A 23,338-nucleotide genomic window follows, 5' to 3' on the forward strand; every position below is an offset into this window, starting at 1 on the left:
TCCCAGCCTGTCCAGGCTCCCCCCACCGCTCGGGGCTGCCGGGCGCAGAGCAGCCTCCTCCCCGTCCCGGGGATGCGGTGACTCCCGCCCCGGCCTTTTCCAGGGGGGGATGCTGCTCCCCCTTCCCCACTCCTGCTCCCTCTTCCCCAGCCCCTGCCCCCCTTTTCCCAGCCCCCGCACCCCTTCTCAGCCCTGCACCCCCTTCCCCAATCCCTTGCACCCTTTCCCTATCAGTACACACCCCCTCCGCATCCCCTGCGCCCCTTCCCCAGCCCCTGCACCCCCGCAGGAGAGGCGAGAGGCGGCCGGGCGGTGCGCGGGGTCCCGGCTCCATCCGGCGGCCGGTTGCTGTAGGGCAGCCCCTGCTATGGAAAGAGCAGAAATGCCGCCGCCCTCCGCTCCCCCTCCCCCGCGCCCCCCAAAACGGAGAAGGCACAGCTGAGAAAGGCCAAAGCATCACAGGGTGGCTTCATCCCTCTGGGATCCCTCTTACAGACTCCTGCCCATCCCAAAAGCCACAACAAATGGTGAAAAAGAGGAAAAAAAGGCGACGTGAGGCTGGTTGCACCCTCGTCTGGATGGTGGGAAGCCAACCCCACATAGGGTGGCACAGGGTAGCTCGCCTGTGCCCACCGTGAGCCCCCACACCTCGGCACCGTCCACCCTGGCCACACTTTGTTACCCGTGGCGGGGGGGTGGGGTGGTCAGGGGCTGCCCCTTATCTGTGAGCCACGGGGAGCTCAAATACCAAAATACAGAAAAAAATAGTTACAGCATTTAATTACAAATCCCCGTGACTTCAGCCCAGGAAAGAAATCTCGGGAAGGGCTAGACTCCACCATGAAAATCACGCAGGAAGAAATAAAACAGCTGATGCTTTATTAAAATATACCCTCTCTGTCCTTTTCTCAGAGCCCATTTACACGCCGCTCTGCGCAGGTTCCCCCTTTCACAGCAGCACTTCCGAGTCCTCCACACAGCTATCCTGTGGCAGTTCCAGTGCGAGCGAGCTGCCGGCGGGCAAAGTGCTGGCCTCGGTCCACGTCGAACCCTTGCCGGCAGCCACCCCGTCAGGCAGCAGCGGGATGTAGGCCTCCTCCTCCACAGGGCTGCTGAGCTGCTCCTCCAGGACGTACCTCGTCTCACATTGTTCATTGTGGTGGACATCCACAGCCACCATCGCCACCTCCGCTTGGGGGGAGCAGCGCTCAGCAATGTCCCCAGGGTCCAAATCAGAGTCTGCTTGGGGGAAGCCTGAATCCTGGGTAGAGTCTGGGCTGTCCTCAGGCAAGCTGGTGTTGATGTAGATGATGTCTCTGGATCCCCTGATGGCCGGGAGGTTTTCTAGCAGCTTCTCCAGATGGACCTTCAGCTGTGAGAACGTCGGACGGGTGGCAGGGTCAGCTCTCCAGCATGCAAACATTATTTCGTACCTGGAAATCGGGAGAGAAGTGTGGTTATTGCAGAGGATGTTCCCAGGTGTAGGATTAGGGGATGTACTGGGGCTAATCCCCTGCTTCTCTGCAAACTGGGCAAGCCCTGAGCTGCTCTGCATTAAAACAAAGCAAAAACAACTCCTCCCCACTTAGGCTGTTTGCCCAAACTGCAGGGACTGATAAGCCCAAGCTGCTGTTGGAAGTCTCTTGCAGTGCCTGGCACTCGCTGGGGGTCAGGCAGAGGCAGCCAGCTGCAGCCCTGTGATCTGCTCCCTGGGAACATCTCAGTTCTGCTCCCGGGACACTGAGTCCTTCTCCTGTCCTTACCGTAGGTGCCTGTTCCTAGGCTGGTGTCAGGGCATGCTGGAAACTCCCAGCACCTCCCTGCAAGCAGGTCACTGCTGGGCACACGCTGCCTCTGCTGCCCTCTGGCAGGCTGGACCCCAGAAAAGGTTTCTTTGCCGCTTACTTCAGGGACAAGAGTTGGAGAGGGGCCTTGTAGGAACCTTTGTGTGACACTGAGCAGCTTTGCTAGTTTAACTGTTTTTGTATTTGCAGCTCTTAGCCATGGCATGTATTTTCAGCTCTAATGGCACTGGAGAAAAACTCAGGAAGTAAACTTGGGAGAAAAACCCTTGCTGAGCTGCTCAGAAATGCAAAGTTTTGAGGTTTCCACATTTTCCCTTTCCAGATTCATAGATTTTAGGCACTGAAGGGCCCTGAGTAACTAAAGGGAGTTTTGTGGGGCAGAGAAGAGCATTACCAGCCAAGACCTGCTGGCCAAAACTGTCTTAATAAAAATTAAAAAATAAAATTACGAAGAAGTCTGATTTCTCCACCACAAACTGCAGAGGGCACTGCTCCTGTCCCCGCAGGACCAGAGAGGCGACCTCAGCACTTCCCACGTCACCAGCTGCCAACAGCCCAGCCTGTCAGCCCTCTGTGCCAGCCCGGCAAACACTTTGCTTTCTCCCGGGACATTCGTTGGGAGTTCTGTGCGCCTGTTCGCCTGGAGTTAAGAAGATGCTTCTTCCTCCCTAGGTGATACGCTGCTCTGCTCTGGGATCTGGCTTTCATGAGACACGTCAAAACTCGGGAGATTATGCAAATATGAAGGGATTTGTAGGTTTTGTTTCTGTGATATTTTCATTTAAAATTTTACCCACACCACTCTGGCCGTCTTTCCTCTGCGAGCCAACCTGCACGTGCGTTCTTGTAAACTCCCTGCCTGGCAACCCCACAAGGAAGAAAAGGTTAAATCCTTGCCATTTCTTCTAATATCCAGTCTTTAACAACTGTTGTTTCTGGGGTCTGTGTGAGAAATGGAGGGGATGAGGCGGAAGGTGACTCCCTCTCTGACACAGACCTGTCTTACTCTACTTGGACAGGAGGTTTGCAGCAGGTGGGAGCATGGGCACGTCAGAACGGTCTTTAATTTCACTGTGATGAACAGCTTTGCAGGCTTTCAGCCAAATTTAGTGCTATGCCACAAGTCCACAGCGCAAGTAGTTGTCATGTCCTTAAAGAAAGGACATCAGCAACTGCAAGCCACAGAGCACACGGAGCAGCACTCCACAGAAACCACCTACCTCAGCTAAGGGCAAGCGATGCACAGGTCATCTGCAAGCAGACAGAGAGCAAACCCAAAACCAGGGTTCCAATACTCACAGCTCATCCAAGCAGTCCTCAGGCTTTTTCAGGCGCTGCCCGTGGAAGAGGTACTCATAGATCTCATGGTTCTGCACTCCTGGGTAGGGGGTCATCCCTCGGGTCGCTATCTCCCACATGGTAACGCCAAATGCCCACTGCGAGGACAAAGGGAAAGCACATTGAAAGGACATTTCCAGGAGGAATGAATGAATCTTTTCATGGGGAAAGGTCACTGCCCAGCGTCCACTGGGCCTTCACACAATGCTAAGAGTTGTTGCTCCAGTCCTGCCCTCCCCAAAATTGGAAATAATAAGCAACACCACAGAAGAGGCGAGCAGCCCACTCAATAAACCTATTCCAGGAGGCTGGGCAGGCAGCGAAAGGTCAGCGTGTTCTGTTACCGACAGCTCCTCTGGCTTTGCCCTTCCAGGGTACACAAACAAGTGAAGCACACATGGCAAGGGTGGACGACTCAACCCAGGGATTGGTCCCCAGCTCTCGCCTCCAGCTGCCTGGCTGCCCAGCCACGTGGACCTACCACATCACTCTTGGTGGTATAGACGCGGTCAGCCAGGGACTCGATGGCAATCCACTTCACTGGCATTTTTGCTATTCGGCCCTGACGGTAGTAATCGCCACTGTAAATCTTCTTTGACAAACCAAAGTCTGCCACGCACACCGTCATGTCATCCCGTAACCTGTCAGGTGGAAACAGGAATGACAAAACAGAAAATTTTGACATGCCAAATTCTGAAGCAGAAACCTGAGGCTGAGCTCTTTTCCCATTTCTCTCAAGACCAAGGGAGGTTTTACTGAAGGAAGCCAAGTTGTGCTGTAAAACCACAGGGCTTCCACTGGAGTTCACCTATCCAGGACGACACAGAGGAAAACAAACTCACATGCAGTTTCGAGCCGCCAAATCCCTGTGGAGAAAGTGCCGACTGCTCAGATACTCCATCCCCAGAGCGATATCAACCATGAACTTCACCAGTGTCTGCAGGGGCACAAACTGGGAAGGGAAGGTGCGGGTTAGACAGCGTAAGCCCTTTGGGAAGCACATTTTGTTTGATCTGAAAGGCTTCTCTGTCCAGGGCTGCCGGCTGACATCCTAGTGGTCTCCCTGGCTTTGGAGAGCACCAGAAGCCCACAGCAGCAGCCACTGTGGCCTCTCTCATCCCCGTTGGTCTAACGTCCTTAGACTGTAAGATTTATTGAATCACAAGCCTGCAGGAGCTGCAGATGTGGGAACAGTTGTTTTAGCAATAATCCCAAGCGCTGTTTGCCAGGCTGTGCCACTGGCCAGAGGAGCCCAGCCCGGTAAACCACACTCGCTGTGGCTTGCTGTAGCAGTGGATACCTTTCCCACCTCTGCCTCCTCCTTCCACATCTCTGGAGTACAGCCTGCAACCAGACATTGTGTTCTTCTTGTCTTTCCCATTGGCTGCCTTCAGATCACACATTTTTGGCTAGAAAACAGCTCTGCAGAAAAGGACCCTGGTGTAGAGCAAGTTGACCGTGGTTCAGCAGTCGGTCTTTGCGCCAACGAATGCCAACCTAGCGGCAGGCTGCATTAGCAAGAGTGCAGCCAGCAGGTCAAGAGAAACTATTCTTCCCCTTAATTTGGCACTCGTGAGGACACATCTGGATGCTTTGTCCCATTTGGAGCTCCTCAGTAGGAAAAAACCATGTTGGAGCAAGCCCACAGGAGACCACCAAGATGGGGCTGGAGGAGATAGTGTACAAGGAGGAGCTGAGACAGCCTGGAGAAGGGAAGGCGAGAATCCCACAGGCTTTTGTGGAGCTGGATCCCACCGCTGCCACCTGACAAAGGCAGGAAGCAGGCCTAGAACCAAGTCTTATTATGTTCTCAAAAAACAAAGGCAGATTTGTCCCCAAAAGAGGCATGGTCCCACCTTGCTCCTCGCAGACACAGGGCCCTCTGCGCTCTGTGCTCATTACCTGGGGGGCCATCTCCAGCCGCGAGCGAAGCAGGAAGCTGTGCAGGTCACCATATTTCATGAACGGGAGAATCACCATGGGCTTGGGGACCTGCTGGGAGCTCAGCTCGATGCACACGCCTGGAAAACACAGACAGGTTGCACAGCCCTGTGGGCAAAGGCACCACACTCCCCCTGCAGACATCTGTGTGGGACTCGAGCGCTCCTCAGTCTAGCTCCCCAGCCCAAATCCCAGCTGGAGGGTGGGAAGTGACAGCCCATACCTAGGAGTTTGATGACATTGGGATGGTCGAAGTCCTTCATGCATGCTGCTTCACTGAGGAACTCTTCTATCTCCCTTTGGGAAAAGTTATCCACTGGGAAGCAGAGAAAAAGGGGAGGTTTCAAACTCCAAGAGCTTTAACATTCCTAATCACTGCTCCCATCTCCCTTCACAGCACAGCTCTTCATGGGTCAGGGGCAAGGGACCATCAGGATGTCTCTGCCATCCTTGGCTGTCTGATGTGAGTGTCCCTTCCTGACTGCCACCAGGAGCTGTGGCAGAGGCCAGCATCCACACAAAATGGTGCCAGGATGCAGAGAGAACAGCTGAGACAGGTAGCAGGAATGCCAGCACCTGCTGGGACAAACAACATCAAGTTCTGAGAGGCCAGGGTGACAACTTACACTTCATGGTCTTCACAGCCACCTTCTGTGGGATGCCTTCAGGCTGGCTGAGATGCCCCTCCATCACTGACCCGAACTCCCCTGCACCACAGGAAAGAAGCAAGCACTTTATCCACAGCCCAAAGCACCACCTTTCAGAACACCACTCTGTCCTCGAAGATCTGAAATGCTTTAAGATGGAGACCTCATCCCCAAAAGGCTACAGGGGAGGCTTGTGTCTCATCAGTGGCAGAAGGAGGACATGAACCCAGGGGTACTGGCACTTGGTCATCTTGACCCACCATCTCCCCAACATCCCCTGGGCCTGGAGCTGGGGGATGATGTACGTAACAGTGCCTGCCCCTACCCCGTATGTCAATCCCCAGCTCTCAAGCTCCAGCACTCACCCTCTCCCAGGACCTTCCCCAGGCTGAGGGCATTTCTGTCCACAACAACATCCTGCAGCTTCTGCTGGAGCTCACTGCTGACACCCAGGCTGCCCACTGCGGGAGAGGGGAACAGGAGTTCAGGTCACCTCCAACCTGCAGACATATTGCTGCTGCGATATCCCAGTCAACCTCCTTGCAGAAGAATAAAATAATATACTTACATGTAAGTTCAATGGCTCTCCGGCAGTAGGACTTCTTGGCTGTGTAGTTCACCGCCAGCTCCGAGTTGTTCCTGCTGAAAGCATTCCTGGTGGGACAGAAACAGACCCTGCTCAGCCATGTGTGGCTGCTTCTCCTCCGAAGAAGGAACCGCCGCTACAGGGCTGGGCAACCACAGCTCTACCAGGGGTATGGGCAGTAAAGAGGGAAATGCATATTCACCCTAATCTTTTTCATTTCCGTCTTACTGGATCAGTGCCATTGCTTACAACGTCTGAGCAAAACAGACACTTAATAAACAAGGCTGATGTGTCAAGGAGTGAGTCACAGAGGTTTTTTGGGGAGGAAATGGGAAACTCGTTTCCTTTTCAGAGAGCAGTCTTTACCGGTAGGAATACGGTGCCCAGATCTACCACCTCCTAAAGCAATCTCTTCTCTGGCCCGATGCACAACTTCAGCCTGTCGGTGCTCTCTGTCAGCACGTGCAACCCCCATCTGTTACCCAAAAAAAACTCCAAAGGAAGCTTCACACCTGGGCCCCGAAACAGTGGTGATGGGCACGCTGCTAGGAGATGCTGTGCAGCCCCTCTCATGTGAGGCTGTGCAGGGGTCCAGCTCCAGCAAACAAAACCACAGCAGATGCTCAAGAGCTCCCAGGGAGCTAGCAACACAAGGAAAGAGCAACAATGCTGCACCAGTTAGGAAAGGGTTCCTTACATACTACCAGTTTCCAAACTGGGATGGGGCTGAGGCCATGGGAGAGAACAGTAGGCAGTTCAGTAGTTCCTTAGCCAGTTCAATAAACTCCCTTACTGAAATAATGCTCTTCCAAAGGAGCTAATTATATCACATTTCCAGTCTGGCAGCGGACACCCAAGTGATAGCGCTTAAAGAAAAGCTGCTAGCACCACGACGGTCTAAGAAAACCAGTAGCACAGGGATGCCACTTAGCAATTCACAAGGGTCAGTGAGTCGCATTGCCTTATTGCAGCACCAAACAGCCCCTTGTCCACACTATTAAAACCCCACTTACGCAGTCCAGTGCCAGTCTCTCTGCCTGGCAGGGCTGGTGCCATGCTTAGCCATTGGACCAAGACAGGTTTAGCGTGTGACAAGGTGTTTCTCTAGGCCACAGGACACAGTATATTATACATCTCTGCTCTCTCACCTCTGTGTCAAAATGTCGAGGCCACCCTCCCACACCAAGTTGCACAAGTTTACTTCCCTTTAAAAATAGGAATAGCAAGCGAAAGGTGAACTGCTGAGCTAAGGAAGGGAGGGGAAGTACCATTGCTGCAATAAAAATACACTTAGTCCCTCACCACAGGGATAAAAAAACGCCATTTGCGGCAATGTCAGTACCAGAGACAAACCTTGTCCCCAAGCCTGGCATGGGCTGCTGGCCACCCACCCTGCCTGCCCATGCCCCATGCACCTGCAACTTGCCCAGCTCGGAGCACCTCTGCAAGCTGGTTTCCCTTTGGCTTACCCGTATTTTGTTTCCACACATCTTTTCTGGATGACCACGGACAAGCAGAGGATCAGCCCGACAGCAATTGTCCCGCAGATAAAGCCCAGGGCTACGATAAAGGAGTCTGTGTTCCCGGAGGCTGGAGTCGAAGAGGGGGCTGAGGTTACCAATCCTAAGAAAATATCCCATTAATGAAGGCAGTGAAAGGGTCAGCCTGCAGCACCCAGTGACTCGGGGAGGATTTCCCAGGGGCTGAAACCAAACTCAGTAGAGCCCAAAGGCTTACACAGGAGAAGAGGGCACAAGGACCAAGGTTGCACAGGGAGAGCAAGTCTCTTCTGGCTACCAAAGCATGCTGAATGCCCCAGATTCTTGGCCAATAGCCTGGCTGATGAGGAAGGCGTCTGAAGGAGGATGGAGTGATGCCTAATGGCCTTGGCCAGGCAAGAAAAGCAGGCCTTGCATGCCTCCCTATCATCCTCCCCTGCACCCACACTGCACAAGCAGGAACAAGCATCTCCTTACCGCTGTCAGGGACGAAGACCTCCACCGGACTGCTGAAAGGTCCCACTCCCCCCTTGGTGACAGCAGCCACACGGATAGAGCAGGTGGCGTTGGTGGCCACCACGGGCAGGATGGCCATGCTGGAGTTCTGCCGGGCTTCAGCGGAGATGTTCTGCTGGAGAGGGGAAGGGAAGAAAAGCCTGGGCTGGGGGAGACTACAGCCCATCCTGCAGCAGTAGGGGAACGTGGAGATTTATTGAGAATTGTCCCCTTGTCAAACTTCTGCGTTGCTTTGCTTCCACAAGCCCAGAGGAAATGCAGCACCAAGCTATTTACAGAGAATAATAGCCCTGCCTGCAAGAGCCGGATGGGATCTGTAAAGGGGCTGAGCAGCGTTTCCCGTTCAAACCTTGTGCCACTGTTGCTCTTTACTTGTCAACAGCAGCAGGACCAGCAACCTCAGCCAGAAAAGAGGCAGGAAAGCAATCTCGCAAGGAAAGAAGTGCATTTTCATAAGCACTGCTGGTAACATGGATTTTGACCCCCAGCCCTCATTGCAGTCAGCCTGGCCAGCGGAGGCTCGCACCCCTCTTCGCTGCCAGCCAGGGATGCCCACAGCCCATGTTGGGCAGCCCCGCAAGCCTCGGCACCTGCAGAGCCTCGGTGCTCACCATCGGCACTCCTCCACAGAGCACCTCCGACCACTTTCAGCCGCAGAGCTCCTGGCTTGATTGTTCAAGTGCCCTGCCACAGAAAGATCTTAGGGCAGATATTTTCTGTCTGTGGTTTTTGTGTCAAGCTAATAATATTTCCAGTTTTAAGGGTGTGTTTCCGTGCCTGCTAATATGGCAAGAGGCAGCCTGCTCTGTGGCACAGACCTTTTTTCCTCAGTAAGAACACAAGTGAGTCTTTCCCTGCAAATTTCCCATAATTTCCTGGTCTTCTTCAGCTGACAAAGTGCTGCTGCTGCTTCTCTCTGCTGACCCCAGCTGCAAAACAGCTGCCCAGCGGTGTCCAAAACATGTGGCAGGCTGCTGCAGCCAGCAGAGCCCAGCTCCTTACCCTGGCTGAACGTCATGTGGCTGAGCAAAAGCAGCAGCCGAGGGGGATTGGTGGGCAAGGAGGAGGAAATTGGAGCTGCTCAGAAAGAACCTGTTTCTGTTTGCAGTCATAAAAAAGCCACAGTGTCCTGGTTTGGGCTAAATCAGAACTAATTCTGGTTTAGTGCTTTAACTTTTCAGTTAAGTCTCCTCTAACTAACAGCATTCTCTGAAATAGCAGCATGTTTTTCCAGACAGTGACTGCTCCTAGCAGTGATAAGACCTGATGTTTATAGTTCGTACCAAGGAATGGGATGCAGAGAGGCCTTTGCTTATACTTGTTCTTGTAGCGACCAAGGTCACTGCTAAATCTTGTACTCCATGTTGGGGTGCCGGGAGTGAAAAGGGTCGCACCTACAGGGAGGAGTGAACTGGACAGGTGACCCAAACCTGACCAACAGAGTATTCCATCCCATATACATCATATTCAGTATAAAGCTGAGAGATCACGAGGGTCTCGCCCTCTTACTCTCTTCTTCAATGGCTGACATCTGAGGAGGACTCTGTCTGTTCTATCGTCAATCCCAATCCGTGCATCCCTGAATCCAGTGCCTCAGTCCAGCTCCTGCATCCCGTCCCTGTCTGCTGCCGTGTCCAGCCTGGGACTGCCCCAGTGCCAGCCCTGCAGTGTGGTGGTGACATATTGTCATCAGGGTGGGGGGAGTTGGGTTCGGTATTGGTTTTGTATATATTTGTACATACTGTATATATTTCATTATTTCCTTATTCTTCTTATTATCTTTTCTTTTATTGTTACTGTTTCATTAAAGCTGTTTTAGTTTTCTTTTCCAAACTGTAAAGTCTCTCTCCCTTGTTCTTTCTCCTTTTCCCTTTTGGGAGGGGAGAGGGGTTGACAAAGAGCATCTGTCATTGGTTAGTGGCCAGCCCAGCCTCAAACTGTGACACACAGAAATGGATGCGAAACACATCGGGCAGCGGCGCGAGCTGATACCCGCTGCTGCCTCTGCTCCCGCACTCGTGCTTTCCTCCCGCCTCGCCTTCATGGCATCCTTCAGCAGAAACGCACACGAGATCCTTTCCCTACCACCAGCCTAAAAATGCCCCGAGATCCTTTCATATCGCAGATGGCTCTGCTGTGTCATCTGAGGACAGAGCCCAGATGATATCAAGCAGACCATGGAGAGCATGAGCATGCTGGCAAAGCAGACAGCCATTCTGGCAGGACAGCGCTGCCAAAGTTAATGGTTTTTTATGAGTCTTGCGGTAGTTGAGGAATTTCTTCATGTCCCGGCTCTGGCAGCCTTGGCTCAAATAAGAACTGCTGGTTTCAGATTAAAATAAAACAACTGTTTTTGAAGTTTGTACAATAGTTTTTAAGCTGGTTGTGGAGAAGAGGAGGCCTGCAGGTGGCCCTGCTGACACAGAAATACTGCCCCCCACTCTGGTCTTTATTGCTCTGGGGTTGTTAAACCAATGGTTATTTTGCAGCATTTCGTATTTAGCCTGTCCAGAGCCAAAACTCAGAGACTTTATTTCTGAGAAACCAGAGCTCCACTCAAGAGCAAGCATGCTGCTCTTGCACTTCAGACTATCTGTCCATCGACTCAGGAGACCCTTGGGGGTGTGTAGGAGAACTGGGAACAGCACTAGCCCACGCTGCTCTGCAGAAAGGTTCCAGCATAGGCTCAAGCCATTCCTGTGGCTCTTAATTCTGCGACAGAGCTTATAAAAAGACATGCTGGCCCCTACCCTTGGCTGGCTCTGACATGCATTTTTGGCTTCCATAAAACTTGGAGGCTGATGAAACAAGCCAGCAACAAGCACAACTGCTTCCTTTGGTCTGCAAAGACCCAAGGTCCCTTGCACAGCCACTTCCCACCTGAACTCACCCCCCACTAGGGAGGTTTTTTTGAGCCTCCTGAAAGCCAGTGTTAATGAGAACAGTTATTGACCAGCAACTCAAGCAGAAATTTCACCACATAAGCATTTGACTGGTGAAATTTATAAAGAAACAACAACAACAATAAAAAGAGTCTCCCAGGGCTTAAAGCGCAAGTCCTGTTTTTTGCTTTGTGCTTGAGACATGACAAATATGTCAGCATTTTTTTTTTCCATGCTAGTCACAAGACCATAATATTCTTTCCCTGACTTCATTCGGTCTGGATCTATACATGCTCTTTTTCAGAGGCGCAAAAGGAGAACAGAAAATGCAGCATCCTACAAAAAATAGGGTGTGAGTCACTTTTTCCGCATCGGGTTCAGGCTGTCAGTGCCTCTCTGTGCTTTCAGCCTGGGACAGAGGAAGACCAAACCACAGTGCAGAGGCGACAGCTGGATACATCTGCGCAATTATTCAGAGGCTCCCCGGCCACTGGCAGAGCCTGGTCGGGATGCTCTTTTGCCCAGTAGCTGAGATGAGCTAGGACTGCCCAAGAGGTCAGGCCAACCTCGTCCTAGCAAATTCCTGAAGGCTACTTCCCAAATCCTGGGAAAGGCAAGTAAGGTTGTGTGAGATGACTTTATATGCTCATGGACAGGCCCCCAGCCCCAAAATGTTCCTTGAGCTATGAAACTCCGTGCCCTGGGTTTGCAGATGAGCTAATGCACGGAATAAATCCCATCTGAGTAATGAAAGACTCAAAACCCAGGGAACAAGTTCTCCCAAACACCTTACGATTGACTCCATTGCTGAAAGGGCCAAGAGATGCTGCCAAACCGTGACTGCCACTCCAAGGGACATACCAAAGATTGTCAACACCAGGAAGAGCATCTCACTTCTAGTTTAGAGAATAGGACTTGTGATAGCAAACCTCTTGTCTCCTTCATGCAGAACTGCTTCTTCCCAATGACTTAGGGCATTACCATGAGTTACATAAACATTCATGAGAGACCACTTGTAATAAAAAAGCCCAGATGAAAGCACAAGACAGCAGACAAATAAGATTGGAAAGAATATATGGAAGCACCGAGACCAAACCGGGCATCCCTGCTTGATGCCTGCTGGGATTTTTTCTAGGCTTTAGCCATTCTCCCCAATTCCCCAGTGACTTACCAACCCCTTGGAGTTCTGCCACCTGTACCAGATGTGATAGCCCTGCAGTTCCCCGTGGATCCTTCCCAGGGGTGGCTTCACCCATCGAATCTCCAGGAAGGAGCTGGATTCATTGAATGACACTGTGACGTTCAGTGGCGGGGTGGTCGGAGCTGCAGGAATCAGAGAAAGAAGGTGAGGGGAGCCAGGTGGATGGGACATGGTAGGTTGATGGAAAATGAGCTGTAAGCTCAGCCAGAAAGCACATGGCTTTCCCTGCAGCCTTTAATATTTCCAGCAGGTGACTGCCCATGGGTAAATAGCCTTTTCCCAATCAACAGAGTCGAGATGTCCCACACCATAAGCAACCATGACTCTGGACCAGCATTTCATTCAGGGTCTCCTGCACAAAGCACAGCTGTGCGACTGTGGCAGGGAAACCCTTCTCAATCTTCACTACTCATTTCCTACCTCCCTCAGTGGTGCTGGCGCTTATCCAGGGACTAAACGCCGACCAGCCGACTTCATTCCTGCAGGAAACGCGGATGTTATAGTCCACCATGGGCTCCAGCTGCTGGATGTGATACAGGTGGGGAGGCACCGAGGTGCTGAGGAGCAGAAGTGAGACATTGCTTCGTGGAACAGCTTCCTTGACCTTAATTGAAAAATCAGTCCACAAACAGGGATTAATCAGCAGCAACCTGCAGGGTGAGACGCGTAGCAGGAATTTTACATCGGTAAACAGGATCCAGAGCCCTCCCTTCCTCCCTGCCTCCCATCCAAACATCGGCAGGGCCTTGTTCCTGCATGCTGGCTCGTCTCTGCCAAGCAGAAAGCTGATGGCAGGCCCTTTGCGGAGCCCAGGACGAGGGCTCCAATGCACACAGAGAAGAAAGAGTTGTGGCGGGGACATGGCAGAGATGTGTGAAATCACCATCACTGAAGTAAGGAAGAGGGAGGGATGATTTGCTCTTTCTTGTGGCATGGAGCAAAAGGAGCACACAACCAAACAAAGAAAAGAAAGTCCTTTTTTGTGCAACACATCATTAAGCCACAGTACTTATTGCCATCAGATGTCGCAGCACGAATCACAGACCATGACAGACTCCATCATTACGTTTAGCAGCACGGATGAACTCCAGGGACAAAAAACAAGTCATGCTTTTTACACAGAGAAACTGCTCTCTCCCCAAAGGGCTGGCTGTTGAGCACCCATGTAGATGCCCACATAGCCCTTGCAGCTCTCCAGAAAGCGTTTCATTTCGTGGGAAGCACGATGAGAGTGGCCTGGGCCAGGACGGTGGGAGGAAAGAGGGAAGAGCAAGAACAAGGGACATCAGTGCAAGCAAGACAGTGGAAGACAACCCACAGGACGTGTTTCAGTGTGAACCACAATCAGAAAGTCATACAGTCCTCTCAAAAGCCTCCATGCATGGTTTTGGGGTGGCAGGAGAGCTGCCTTTCTGCTTGAGGAACAACCATACCCTGTGGGTAGCCCAGCACAGGATGGTCTCAGCATCGACACAGGCCTCATAAAGCTGAGAAGGTCCCCAAGCTGTTGCTAGATGCTTTGAGGGAGGTGAGTGGTGATCAGCTAAACGTGAAAGCCATTTCTGAAAGCACCACTGGGACCAGCTGTTCTTGTGAGCGTTGAGTCCGGCTCTGCTATCTCAATCCTCAACTTGTCTTCTGGAGTGAATCCATCAGATTAACGTGTTTTTGAAAAAACAGGCTTTTTTTCAGATTTAAACAGCTTGAACTTGGCAGGTGCGACAGCAACAGCTTCCCTTTTAAGCACCAGCGTGCTCAGAAATGAGTCACTCAGTCAGTGGGCCACACTGCCCAAGCAAGGGGATTATCAAAAGGGACAGGAGCAAAAAGGCTTAGTCACAGCTGTGTTTTTGCCAGATATCATGTCTTATTTTCCAATTTGAAAGGCTATTTCCTAATGACAGACCGTGAATGTTAAGTCATAGGAAATTCCTTGGCTCTCCACCCCACTTCCCAAAGCTCCAGCTGGAAGGCAGCAGTGAACGCAGTGCTAATATTAGCTCTGGTACCTTTCCTCCCTGTAACTCCTTTCACTTTTACCTGGCTTCAAACATCTCCTCTCTCCACGCGTTATCTCAACCGGAGTATAGCTTAGGCAGTATAAAAAACATATCCACAAGAGAGCAAGCAATAGGCTTGACTGTGAAAGCCAGAAACATCAGATAGTTGTAAACCAGGTGTAAACTACTCCCAGGGCTGTATCCATGGAGATGGCATTCCCTGACTTGTCCAGGAGACAGGCAACCCTCAGCTCCTTCCCAGTCCTTGCAAGGAGTGGAGAGCCAACAGAAACCTCCACCTCCAAACCACAGCAGGAAGGCTGGTTGGTTGGGAAGTGTTTGACCGGGAAGTAAAAGCAAGGACAAGCACGTGCCTGCAGCAACTCAAGACTTGCAAAATCTCTGCTTAGAGCAGTTCTGGGCATCAAGCCATGAAAATTCATGACAACCTGACTGTCTTGCCTGAGGGAAGATATTCTTGTAGCTTGCTCCCCCACAGTTCACAAGCATGAGCCCAGATGGGCTCTTCCAGGCAGGTGGCTTGCTTTGTTCCCGTCACCCCTTGTTTCTGCCCCTACTCAACCACCCCGTTCCCAGGACAAAAGCCTGCTTCATGGTCCCTGCACCAGCCCCTCTGTGCGACCCCTTCCACCAACTATCCCCCCTTGCAGCGGGCAGAGCAAAGGCGCTTTTTGTGAGACACCACCAAGCTGGTCTACAGTAGCTCCTTCCAAGCCTCCTGTCCACCTCAGCAGTGCTCCGACTGCCCCAGGTCCCAGCACCTTGGGACTGCTTGTTGCTCAACTTGGACTACCTCAACATCACACCACCACAAATTCCCTAGCCACCTGGACTGGAGGGTGTGGGTGGGACAACGTGCCAACTTCTCCTTTCAAAGCCGCTGGGAAAATCTAACTCAATTTTCTGATCAAATCCATGCAGTTCTTGCCAAACAACACTGATTTCCACCTGCCTCAGAGCATCCATGTGAAGCGGGTTGCAGGGACAAGGGGGGTTATGGATGCTTACCTGGACACTGCAGCTGTTCAAGGCAGAGAATGCATCAAAGCCCGGCACCCAGGATATCACAATACCATTGCCTGTTCGGTTGAGGACATGCACCCTGTCAGGTGCAGATGGTATTCCTGCAGGGAAAAGCCAACGGCAGTCAATTGGAGGCCTGAGCACAAACAGGACACAACTGGCTTCCCCCTGGCAGCTCCTGGGGCTCAGACCGACTGTGTGTGAACTCCAGGTACTGCCCTGGCTACAGCCACAGCAGTATCCTCTATCAGTGCACCATGGATGTTTCAGACCACTGGACAGGGAAGCAGAAAAACGTAATTTGCAGGACTATTTTGACCATGTTCTATATCTGTGAGCTGAAACAGCATTCTGGGTTGCCTAGAAGCAATGACATATTCTGGGGAACACATTTCTCCTGTTGCCAGAGTGGCTCCCATGAAGAATGTCAGGAATTTCCACGATTTCCTACGGAAAACTGCAAGCGCTGCCCTGGTTGTGAAGGAAGGAAAAGAGTGATACAGCCCTTCCGAAACCTGCTCTGGGGCTGACAGTTCTGCTTTCAAATGTGCTTTTTGGTGCTTCCTCCCACAGCAGTCATACTGGGATGACAGAACCACACTGGGTGACCATGCTACTATATGCATCCCGCTTGATTTTAAATATAGGTTTAAAATGAGGAAAAATAAGTATGGGAGTCCTAAAAATATCTCCTTCAGCTTGTGCAGAACGAGCACTTGGAAGAGTGGAGACCAGGACAGCTCCTGCTTGGCCACATGTAGTCAACATGTAACGTGAGCATCACATTCTCTCTTACCTTTCACATTGACCTGCCCTGGGTTGGACGCGGTCAGTCCTTTACTGTTGTGAGCCTCGCAGCTGAACAACGCCGTTTCATTAAGACCTGCAGGAGGAAAATCAAGGATCTCTTCGCTGGACCTTCACAATGCCCAAATCACACCAATTCTCCACCTGCTGCTCACAGAAAACCCTTGCAGCTTCCTTTCTTGCACTGTCGCTTCATTTTTTTCCAGCAACACAAAACACCTTTTATTTTGCACTCATTGCTCCCCTCCATGGCATTTCTGTGCTGACTGCCCGGGGGTGACCCCCGTGATCCAGCTCACCCACCTTCCACGCCGTGAGCACAAGCATGCCGTCAGTGCGAGACATGGCACAGCGGGCAGGACCGTACATTTCTATGGTGCCGTTGCACAACCTCCTGAGTAAGCACTTGTTTTGCGTTCAAAAAGGGAAAGGCAGAAAGCAGAAGAGCCCACCACCACGGCTTGAATCAGATGACTTATTGCTTTTTGAAGATTGCTCAAATCTCCCAGCTGATAATGGAGAACGACTGCTTTTGGGGGCCACTGGAAATACCCGAGTGCAGACGGCTGCTTCTTTCCCCTGGGATGCTGGCATGGCCTGTGTGAGATGACCCCGGGCAGCAACAGCGCTCAGGATTTTCGTCTCATGCGAAGGACTTTACTGGAGGTGCAGGGCTGTCCCGCCTGGGCACATTGCTTGCTGCTGCTGCAAGGCGAAGGGCTCACCACAGTGCTCCGGACACACTGAGCATTTGCTCACACCAGCAGCAGTGCCTCTCAGTGCGACAGGGCTCCTGGGCCAGGAGGGGGACTGTTCAAATGACCCGATCTAGTGTGTGCCAGCCGGATACAAGAACATCCAAGAGGAATGAGTCACTTCTTCCGGCTTTCACTGCCTTTTAAAGCCTGCCTTTGAATGCCAAGACGAGTCAGTTATAGTCTGGCTGCTAATTAGCTAGTGGCCTTCTCCTCATGAGCAAGTCAAGAAATCCCTCCTCTCTTTTGCCTCTGCAGCAAAACCATGATGGTTTTTATGTTACATGAAGGACTTCTCTCCTTTTTCTCCCAGGCTGGCATGGAGACACACTGCAGGGGCCAACTCCAGGTCTTTCAGAGACATTAAGAGGGGTCCACCAGTAAAGCAGCCCATACGAGCAGCAGTGTACTTGTTGGCATGGCTAGGAGAAAAATCTGCTTCTTGCCTAGGAAAGAGAGGTTTGAGTGTCCTGCCTCTTCCGAGGAAGAAATTTCTGGCAGCAGCCAGAGAGGGTCAGATGGGGGTTGCTGCCACCAGATGACCCCTGTCAGAGTGGTCCCCAGGGCTGCCAAACAAGTGGCACAGAGGGTGCTGGGCCGAGCCATGCTCCCAGCATTGAGGATGGAGCAGTAACAGGCTGGGACTCATTTTTGCAAACAGGTACCTCTGTGCTACCTCTCTTGCAAAGCTGGACTCCCATGTCCTGCTGTATGCAATTCTATGGCTGCATTCTATGCCAGGGAAATGTATCTGCACTGAGCTTTCTGGCCAAGCGTCAGCAATGCACCATGCCAAACCAAAACAAAGCAGGCTGCAATGGCCTTGTGACAGCACACAGGAACACAGATCCTGCCTAACAGGAGGTGCAAGGCCAAGGGGACAGGCTGACGAGATGGCTCAAGATACCTTCCTACCCTGCCCTTCCCTTCCCAGTAGCCACACGGAGGTGTCCCAGCTGGCTGTGGCAAGGATGCTGCCGGGCTCACCTGGCACAGTCAGGACTGATGGGGAGATGTGGGGCTTCTCATTGACTCGGACATTGTTGCGAAACCAGTAGATCTCCACAGGCTCTGGCGGGCCCACGGCTTGGCATGTGAGGTTGAAGGGACTGTTCTTGGTGACATTCAGCTTCTCAGGCTGATGAACGAAGTGTGGGAGCCCTGCACGGGCGCAAGCAGAGAAGCAAGAGATTCAGAGAAAATACAGCACGATAACAACCCCAAACTGTCCTGCCAGGGGCTATACCCAGCTCTGGCAACAAGCCCCTTCCCATCCAGGACTGCCCATTTCTGGAGGACATCTCACGGCTCCCAGATCATGGTCACCGGGGCTGTCACTCAGCCAGGGCACAATGCTCCACACTTCCAGCGTGTCCACTGTGGCCCTCCTCCAGCTCACCTTCCAGCTGCACCGAGATCGGATCTGACACCACCTCTGTGCCAGAGACGTTGAGTTTGCAGACATAGGAGCCGTTATCGGACCGCTGGGCGGCAAGGATGCTGCCAGAGAGAACAGAGACCATTTCAGGGCTTTGGCCAGGAGCCTTGCCCTGCACACAGCTCCTGCAGGAGGACATGGCAACAATGCCAGCCTGGGGGTGTGTTTCAATCTGTACCAACCAGCCCACAGCACACACCTAGCAGAAGCTGGGCTTGCAAAGCCAGGCTTTGGGCACTAGGGAGCGCCTGCCCATCCTAGTCCCAGTCCCAAGCCCCCTGCAAGCTGCCCGGCCTCCCGTCTCTACCCAGGAGCCAACTTGTAAGGCATCCCTCCAGGAAGGACAGCGGTGGTTACCTGAAGGTGGAGGTCATTGCCACCTCCTCCTCATCAGAGATCTCAAAGTGGCTGGTGGCAATGCGGTCCAGTACATGCAGCTCCCTCCCGTCCTTCCACAAAGAAATGCCTGGGGCATCTGGCCTGAGCAGCAGCTGAGGTACTTTGATGGAGCAATTAAATGTGATATCTTTGTGCTCGTTAATCATGATGTGTCGCACCGTGGGGTTAAACTTAATCTGTCCTAGAGAGCTGGCTGAGGGCTCCTCCTGGGGCTGGTCTGTGCTCTGGTGAGGCCAGCGACCAACAGTGGTCACGCTTCGCTTGGGGCGGTGGGACTGTGTTGACAGGTACAGCCTTAGACCTTGATTTCGGTCAGCATCGTCTGCAAGAGAAGACCTTGATTTTGTTACCACCAGCCAGCAAGTGCCCCTCCAAAACCCTGCAAAGCCTCACCACTTCTGTTAATAATTAAAGGCAGTTCATTTACAGATGCTGCAAAAATTCAAAATCTCTGAGACCTCTTGTAAGAGCCCCAAGGAGGAAACACAGAGCTGAGGGCTGTCCCAAGACTGACTAGGTAGAAGCAGCACCTCCAAAAAGAGCCTTTTTAAAATAAATGGGAGCAGCCCAGGCTAAAGAAAGTGCTCGGTTGCTTCTCTTTCAGCAGGGGAGAGGCAGGAGCTATTTCTGCTGCATCGCACCCCTGGGACGGCAATATAAAAGCATCCCTGGGCAGGAGGAATTTGGGACTTTACTCAAGTAAACCCCTTTCAGGGCCCCATCTCAAGCATTTTCAGCTGGGGCAGAGAAAGAGTCTCAGGCAGGGATTTCTCTGATTTTAGGCTCTCTGCTGGTGATGCTGCTCCCTTCCCAGGACAGGGTGACCTGCTCTGAAAGAGGTAGATGCTCTCGGAGTCAACCACAAAAGCTCTTGCTAAGCTAAGTGCCTTCACTGAGCTGCTTTTCTGGGGCAAACAGCTGCAGATAGATGAAGAAATGCCTTCAGACAGTGTGTAGGAGCTGGCTGCTATTTAGCGTTGTTCTCCCAGGGTCTTTTTACAGACATTTTTCCCAAGGGAAGGTTATTTACCAGCTCTTTCTAACGGCTTCGTGCCCCCACTTACAAATCACTGAACATACCCAGTCCTGTAACAGTGTCTTCCCCCTCCCTCCTAGCACTTCCCACCCCAGCCACGAACAAGACAGAGCAGCTCCATACAAAGCAATTCCCCCCCCCCAGACAAAACTATGTATTTTTTAAAAGATAAGATCTAGAGAATATACCACAAGTAGATGCTTTTACTAGACTGTTTCTGAGCTTCCTGAGGCTTTCACAGAAATCCTGAGCGGAGTGGCAAATCTCCCTTGCCGCTTTCAGCAAGCAAAGGCATTGTGCCAGACAGGAATTTCAACTAAATTAATTTGCCTCTTCCGAAAAAAAAAAAGAAAAAAGAAAAAAAATCCCAATTTAAAACATAATACCGCAGGAAGAAAGCACAACCTTTTCATTTAACCGGTGTTAAGATGAGTTTGTTTTGAGGCAGGTCCTAGTCCTCAAACATCAAACAACAAGTTTTTAAAGCTACGTCATTACTATTGTGAGTAATGGGGCATGAGCCTAGTGTGCTTTCCCAAGAGCCAAGAAACACAACCTAATTTTTAGGCTGGATATATTCCTCTGCTAAATTGCTCACTATTTTTAACCCTCAAGAAATGCTACTTCTAGACAGAAATTTGAGAAGGGATTTTAAGTTCTTTCCAGCCTGGTGGTGCAGAAGAAAGCGCAAGGCTCTCCCTGGCTCTCGCACAAAACAATGTGTTTCCCTTTTAGAAAAAAAAAAAAAAAAAAGACCCTAAGCTTTTCCAACCTGCTTCCTAAGCTTTACCATCCCAACACAAACAAAGGCCATGTGACTGCTGCAAAACGCAGCCGACTGCCATTTACTTGCAGGCTGGGTCATCAGCTCTCAAACTGCCAGACAGCTCCAAAAAGATTTGCCAAATTCAAACAAGCAAGCGACCCCAAATCCCCTCCCCTGCTCTTCCCGGAGGCTACCCAGGCTGGAGCCACTCACTGCCTGGCACAATCCAACCTCAAACAGCTGTTTTCACGTTCCATTTCAAAGCTTTCCAGCTCTGGCCAGAGCAGCTCCCCAGCAGGGACCCCTGGCCGCGGAGGACACGGATGCGAGACAGCAGTCCCTGCACTTGGCAAGCACTCTGCCTGCTCTGGGGTGATTTCTGCTCCCCCAGGCTGCTTCAAGTTTAAAGGCAAAGAGGATCTTAGCCTCGTTTTCTATACCGATTAAGTGGAAAGAGGTGTTTGCTGGCCCAGGAATGAAATACTTTCCTCTCTGACTCATGTGACAACAGGAATTTCTCATATTTAGTGCTGCCTTTGGGTATCCCTTCCATGCCCAGCTGTTTGGGATGTGGGTATCTTCACAGTGTCTCCAAAGGGATTTGCCCTGTGTGGCGGACACCCCTTACCTGCATCCAGAGTGATTTGCTTAGGCTGGCTCTAAAAGCCCACACTAGAGCTGAGGAGCTGAAAGCCAGCGTGCTTGCGTGGGTGCCTGCTGCACTGGAGCGGCTCCCCTCGCTTACCGCAGCTTGGCCTGAGGGAAAAGCTGGCATGGAAATAAATCCATTTGCAAGTACAGTGCTGCTGTCTTGAAACACCTGGGATCACAACAAAATGAAAGTGCTAGCAAAGACAGACGTTTCTGCGCAGCCTGGCAGGTCCCGCATGCCTTTCTCTGTTACTAGCCTGAAGAACAGAGTTTCAACTAGAAAATCTGCCCTCTCTTAGACACAAGATACTTTATTACGGATAAAAACCCAAAAAGCAGGGAGTTGCACACCCTGTGGCTGAAACAGCGAGTAGTTCTGCTGCAGTCACACTAAGGAAGGTATTAGAAAACACCCAGGTCTGCCAAAAAGCTCCCTACATCCCTAGCGCTGGATTTCCCATTACTGGAAGTAATTCACCTGCTGACAACAGCTTTCTGCTCAGGCACTTGTTGAGCATATCTTTGTGCCCTGACAGGCAGGAGGAAGAAGAGCCCCTGCCTTCGAGGTTTCCTGTCTCCCCATCCCCTGGGCGCAGTCAGGAGTGAGTTTCCCCCCGGGCCATATCTGACTTCCAAAGAGATTCTCAGGGTTCAAACACCGTTTGAATAAATCAGGATTAGTTCACAGTGGGTTCCCCCCACTGCAGATTCCCACTGTTACAGAGTCAACACTTTTAATTCCACCCTGCCCAAAGCAAACACCCCGCCTTCCCTGCTAACCCCGATCCCTGATAACACTGAGACCCTGCAGCACCCCTGAGCACGGGCTACAAACTCCCAGCAGCTCACAGCCTGATGTCGGTCAGCCCTGATGACAGCACACTTTAAGTCCAAAACCTACTTTTGCCTCTTTGCATTTCTTTGTGTAGGTATCTAAGCACGTGGAGCCGAAAAGCCAGCACACTGACAGCACCCCAAAGCGTGTCCCTGTGCCACAAACCACACCGTTTCCCAGTGATTTTTCCCAGCATTGGTACGCAGCTGGCTCACAGCTAATGGGTTAAATTCCAGACCGGCTGATCTGTTGCATCTTGTGGTCCCTGCTTGTCCCTGTCCCCAGTAAGCAGAGCTACATCACATCAACCAAATGCTGGGACACTACCATGCTGCAGAGGCAGAGCTGTGTCCCAGGACAGTTAAACCCACTCTCTCTGGGGCTGGCAGAGATGTGCTACCACCGAAAACCCGCAACGAAATCACTGCTCAGCTCCCCCCGCCCCAGGATTTAAGCTTTGCTGAGGTCCGCAGACCCAGCGAGACGGGGGGGGGGGGGTGGGGGGGTGGGGGGGTGGTGCGGGGGACACTGGGGTGCCCACGCAACACCCCAGCAGCTGGCAGTGTGAAATGAAGCAGCAGGTAAAATGCTCCCCGTGCCCCGGACAAACACCCCTGGTCGGACCCCCGACGCCTCCACCGACACCCCAGCAGCCCCGCCATCCCCGGGCCGTCCTGGGCGCCAGCCCCCCTCCCCAGCCCCGTGTTCCCCCGGGCTCCCCATGGACTCACCGGCCCCGCAGCGGGGCGGGCGAAGGGCCGTCAGCAGCGCCCAGAGCAGCGCCCATCGCCCGGCGCCCATCGCCTGCCACCGGCACCGCCACCGGCAGCGGCCCCGCTCCGCTCCGCCGCGCCTCAGGCTCCGCCAGCGCGCTGCCGCCCCGCCCCGGCCCGGCCCGGCCCGGCCCCGGCCCCGGCCCCGGCCCGCCTCCCGCCCGCGGGGCCTGGCCGTGGGGCGGGGAGCGGGCAGCACCGGGGCAGGCTGCGCTGCGCTGCGCTCCGGGGGTTCGGCCCAGCCCCACGAAGGCCCACCGCGCTGGCCCGGCAGGTCGCAAAGGTGGCCCCGGGAAGATAGTGGGGTGCAATCGCTGGTGCTTAGGAGAAGAAGTTGTCTTTCAGTTGTCCGCGGATGGACAGCTTCTTTATGCGGGGGGGACTGGATTTATCTCCAGGAAGGTGGTTGGGGCTGTGCT

The 23,338-nt window shown here is 52.5% G+C and overlaps 1 protein-coding gene across 1 annotated transcript; it reads right to left on the bottom strand.

Moving 5' to 3' along the window:
• Positions 1-949: 949 nt before the first annotated feature.
• Positions 950-22,947, bottom strand: MERTK (MER proto-oncogene, tyrosine kinase). Its single transcript, XM_086460767.1, has 19 exons — positions 22,878-22,947; positions 18,817-19,180; positions 18,421-18,521; positions 18,009-18,182; positions 16,256-16,342; positions 15,445-15,560; positions 12,836-13,019; positions 12,386-12,537; positions 8,294-8,447; positions 7,787-7,940; positions 6,300-6,385; positions 6,097-6,192; positions 5,711-5,791; positions 5,308-5,400; positions 5,046-5,164; positions 3,986-4,095; positions 3,625-3,784; positions 3,105-3,241; positions 950-1,433 (listed from the first exon to the last, which is right to left on the bottom strand). Exons 1-19 carry the CDS (start codon positions 22,945-22,947, stop codon positions 950-952), a joined length of 2,922 nt encoding a protein of 973 aa, XP_086316893.1.
• Positions 22,948-23,338: the final 391 nt, after the last annotated feature.

Source organism: Leptosomus discolor, chromosome 2, assembly GCF_034619465.1.
Source record: "Leptosomus discolor isolate bLepDis1 chromosome 2, bLepDis1.hap2, whole genome shotgun sequence".
In the NCBI taxonomy this organism is placed as follows: Eukaryota; Metazoa; Chordata; class Aves; order Leptosomiformes; family Leptosomidae; genus Leptosomus; species Leptosomus discolor.

What these genes read in the sequence shown, in the direction of transcription:
- MERTK (XM_086460767.1), bottom strand. Translation starts at nt 22,947, where the DNA reads ATGGGCGCCGGGCGATGGGCGCTGCTCTGGGCGCTGCTGACGGCCCTT. An exon ending in TGTGTGGAAACAAAATACGG is followed by an intron (nt 6,386 to 7,786) that starts GTAAGCCAAAGG and finishes CTGTCCCACCAG; the next exon opens with GAATGCTTTCAGCAGGAACA. An exon ending in GAGGACTGCTTGGATGAGCT is followed by an intron (nt 1,434 to 3,104) that starts GTGAGTATTGGA and finishes CCCGATTTCCAG; the next exon opens with GTACGAAATAATGTTTGCAT.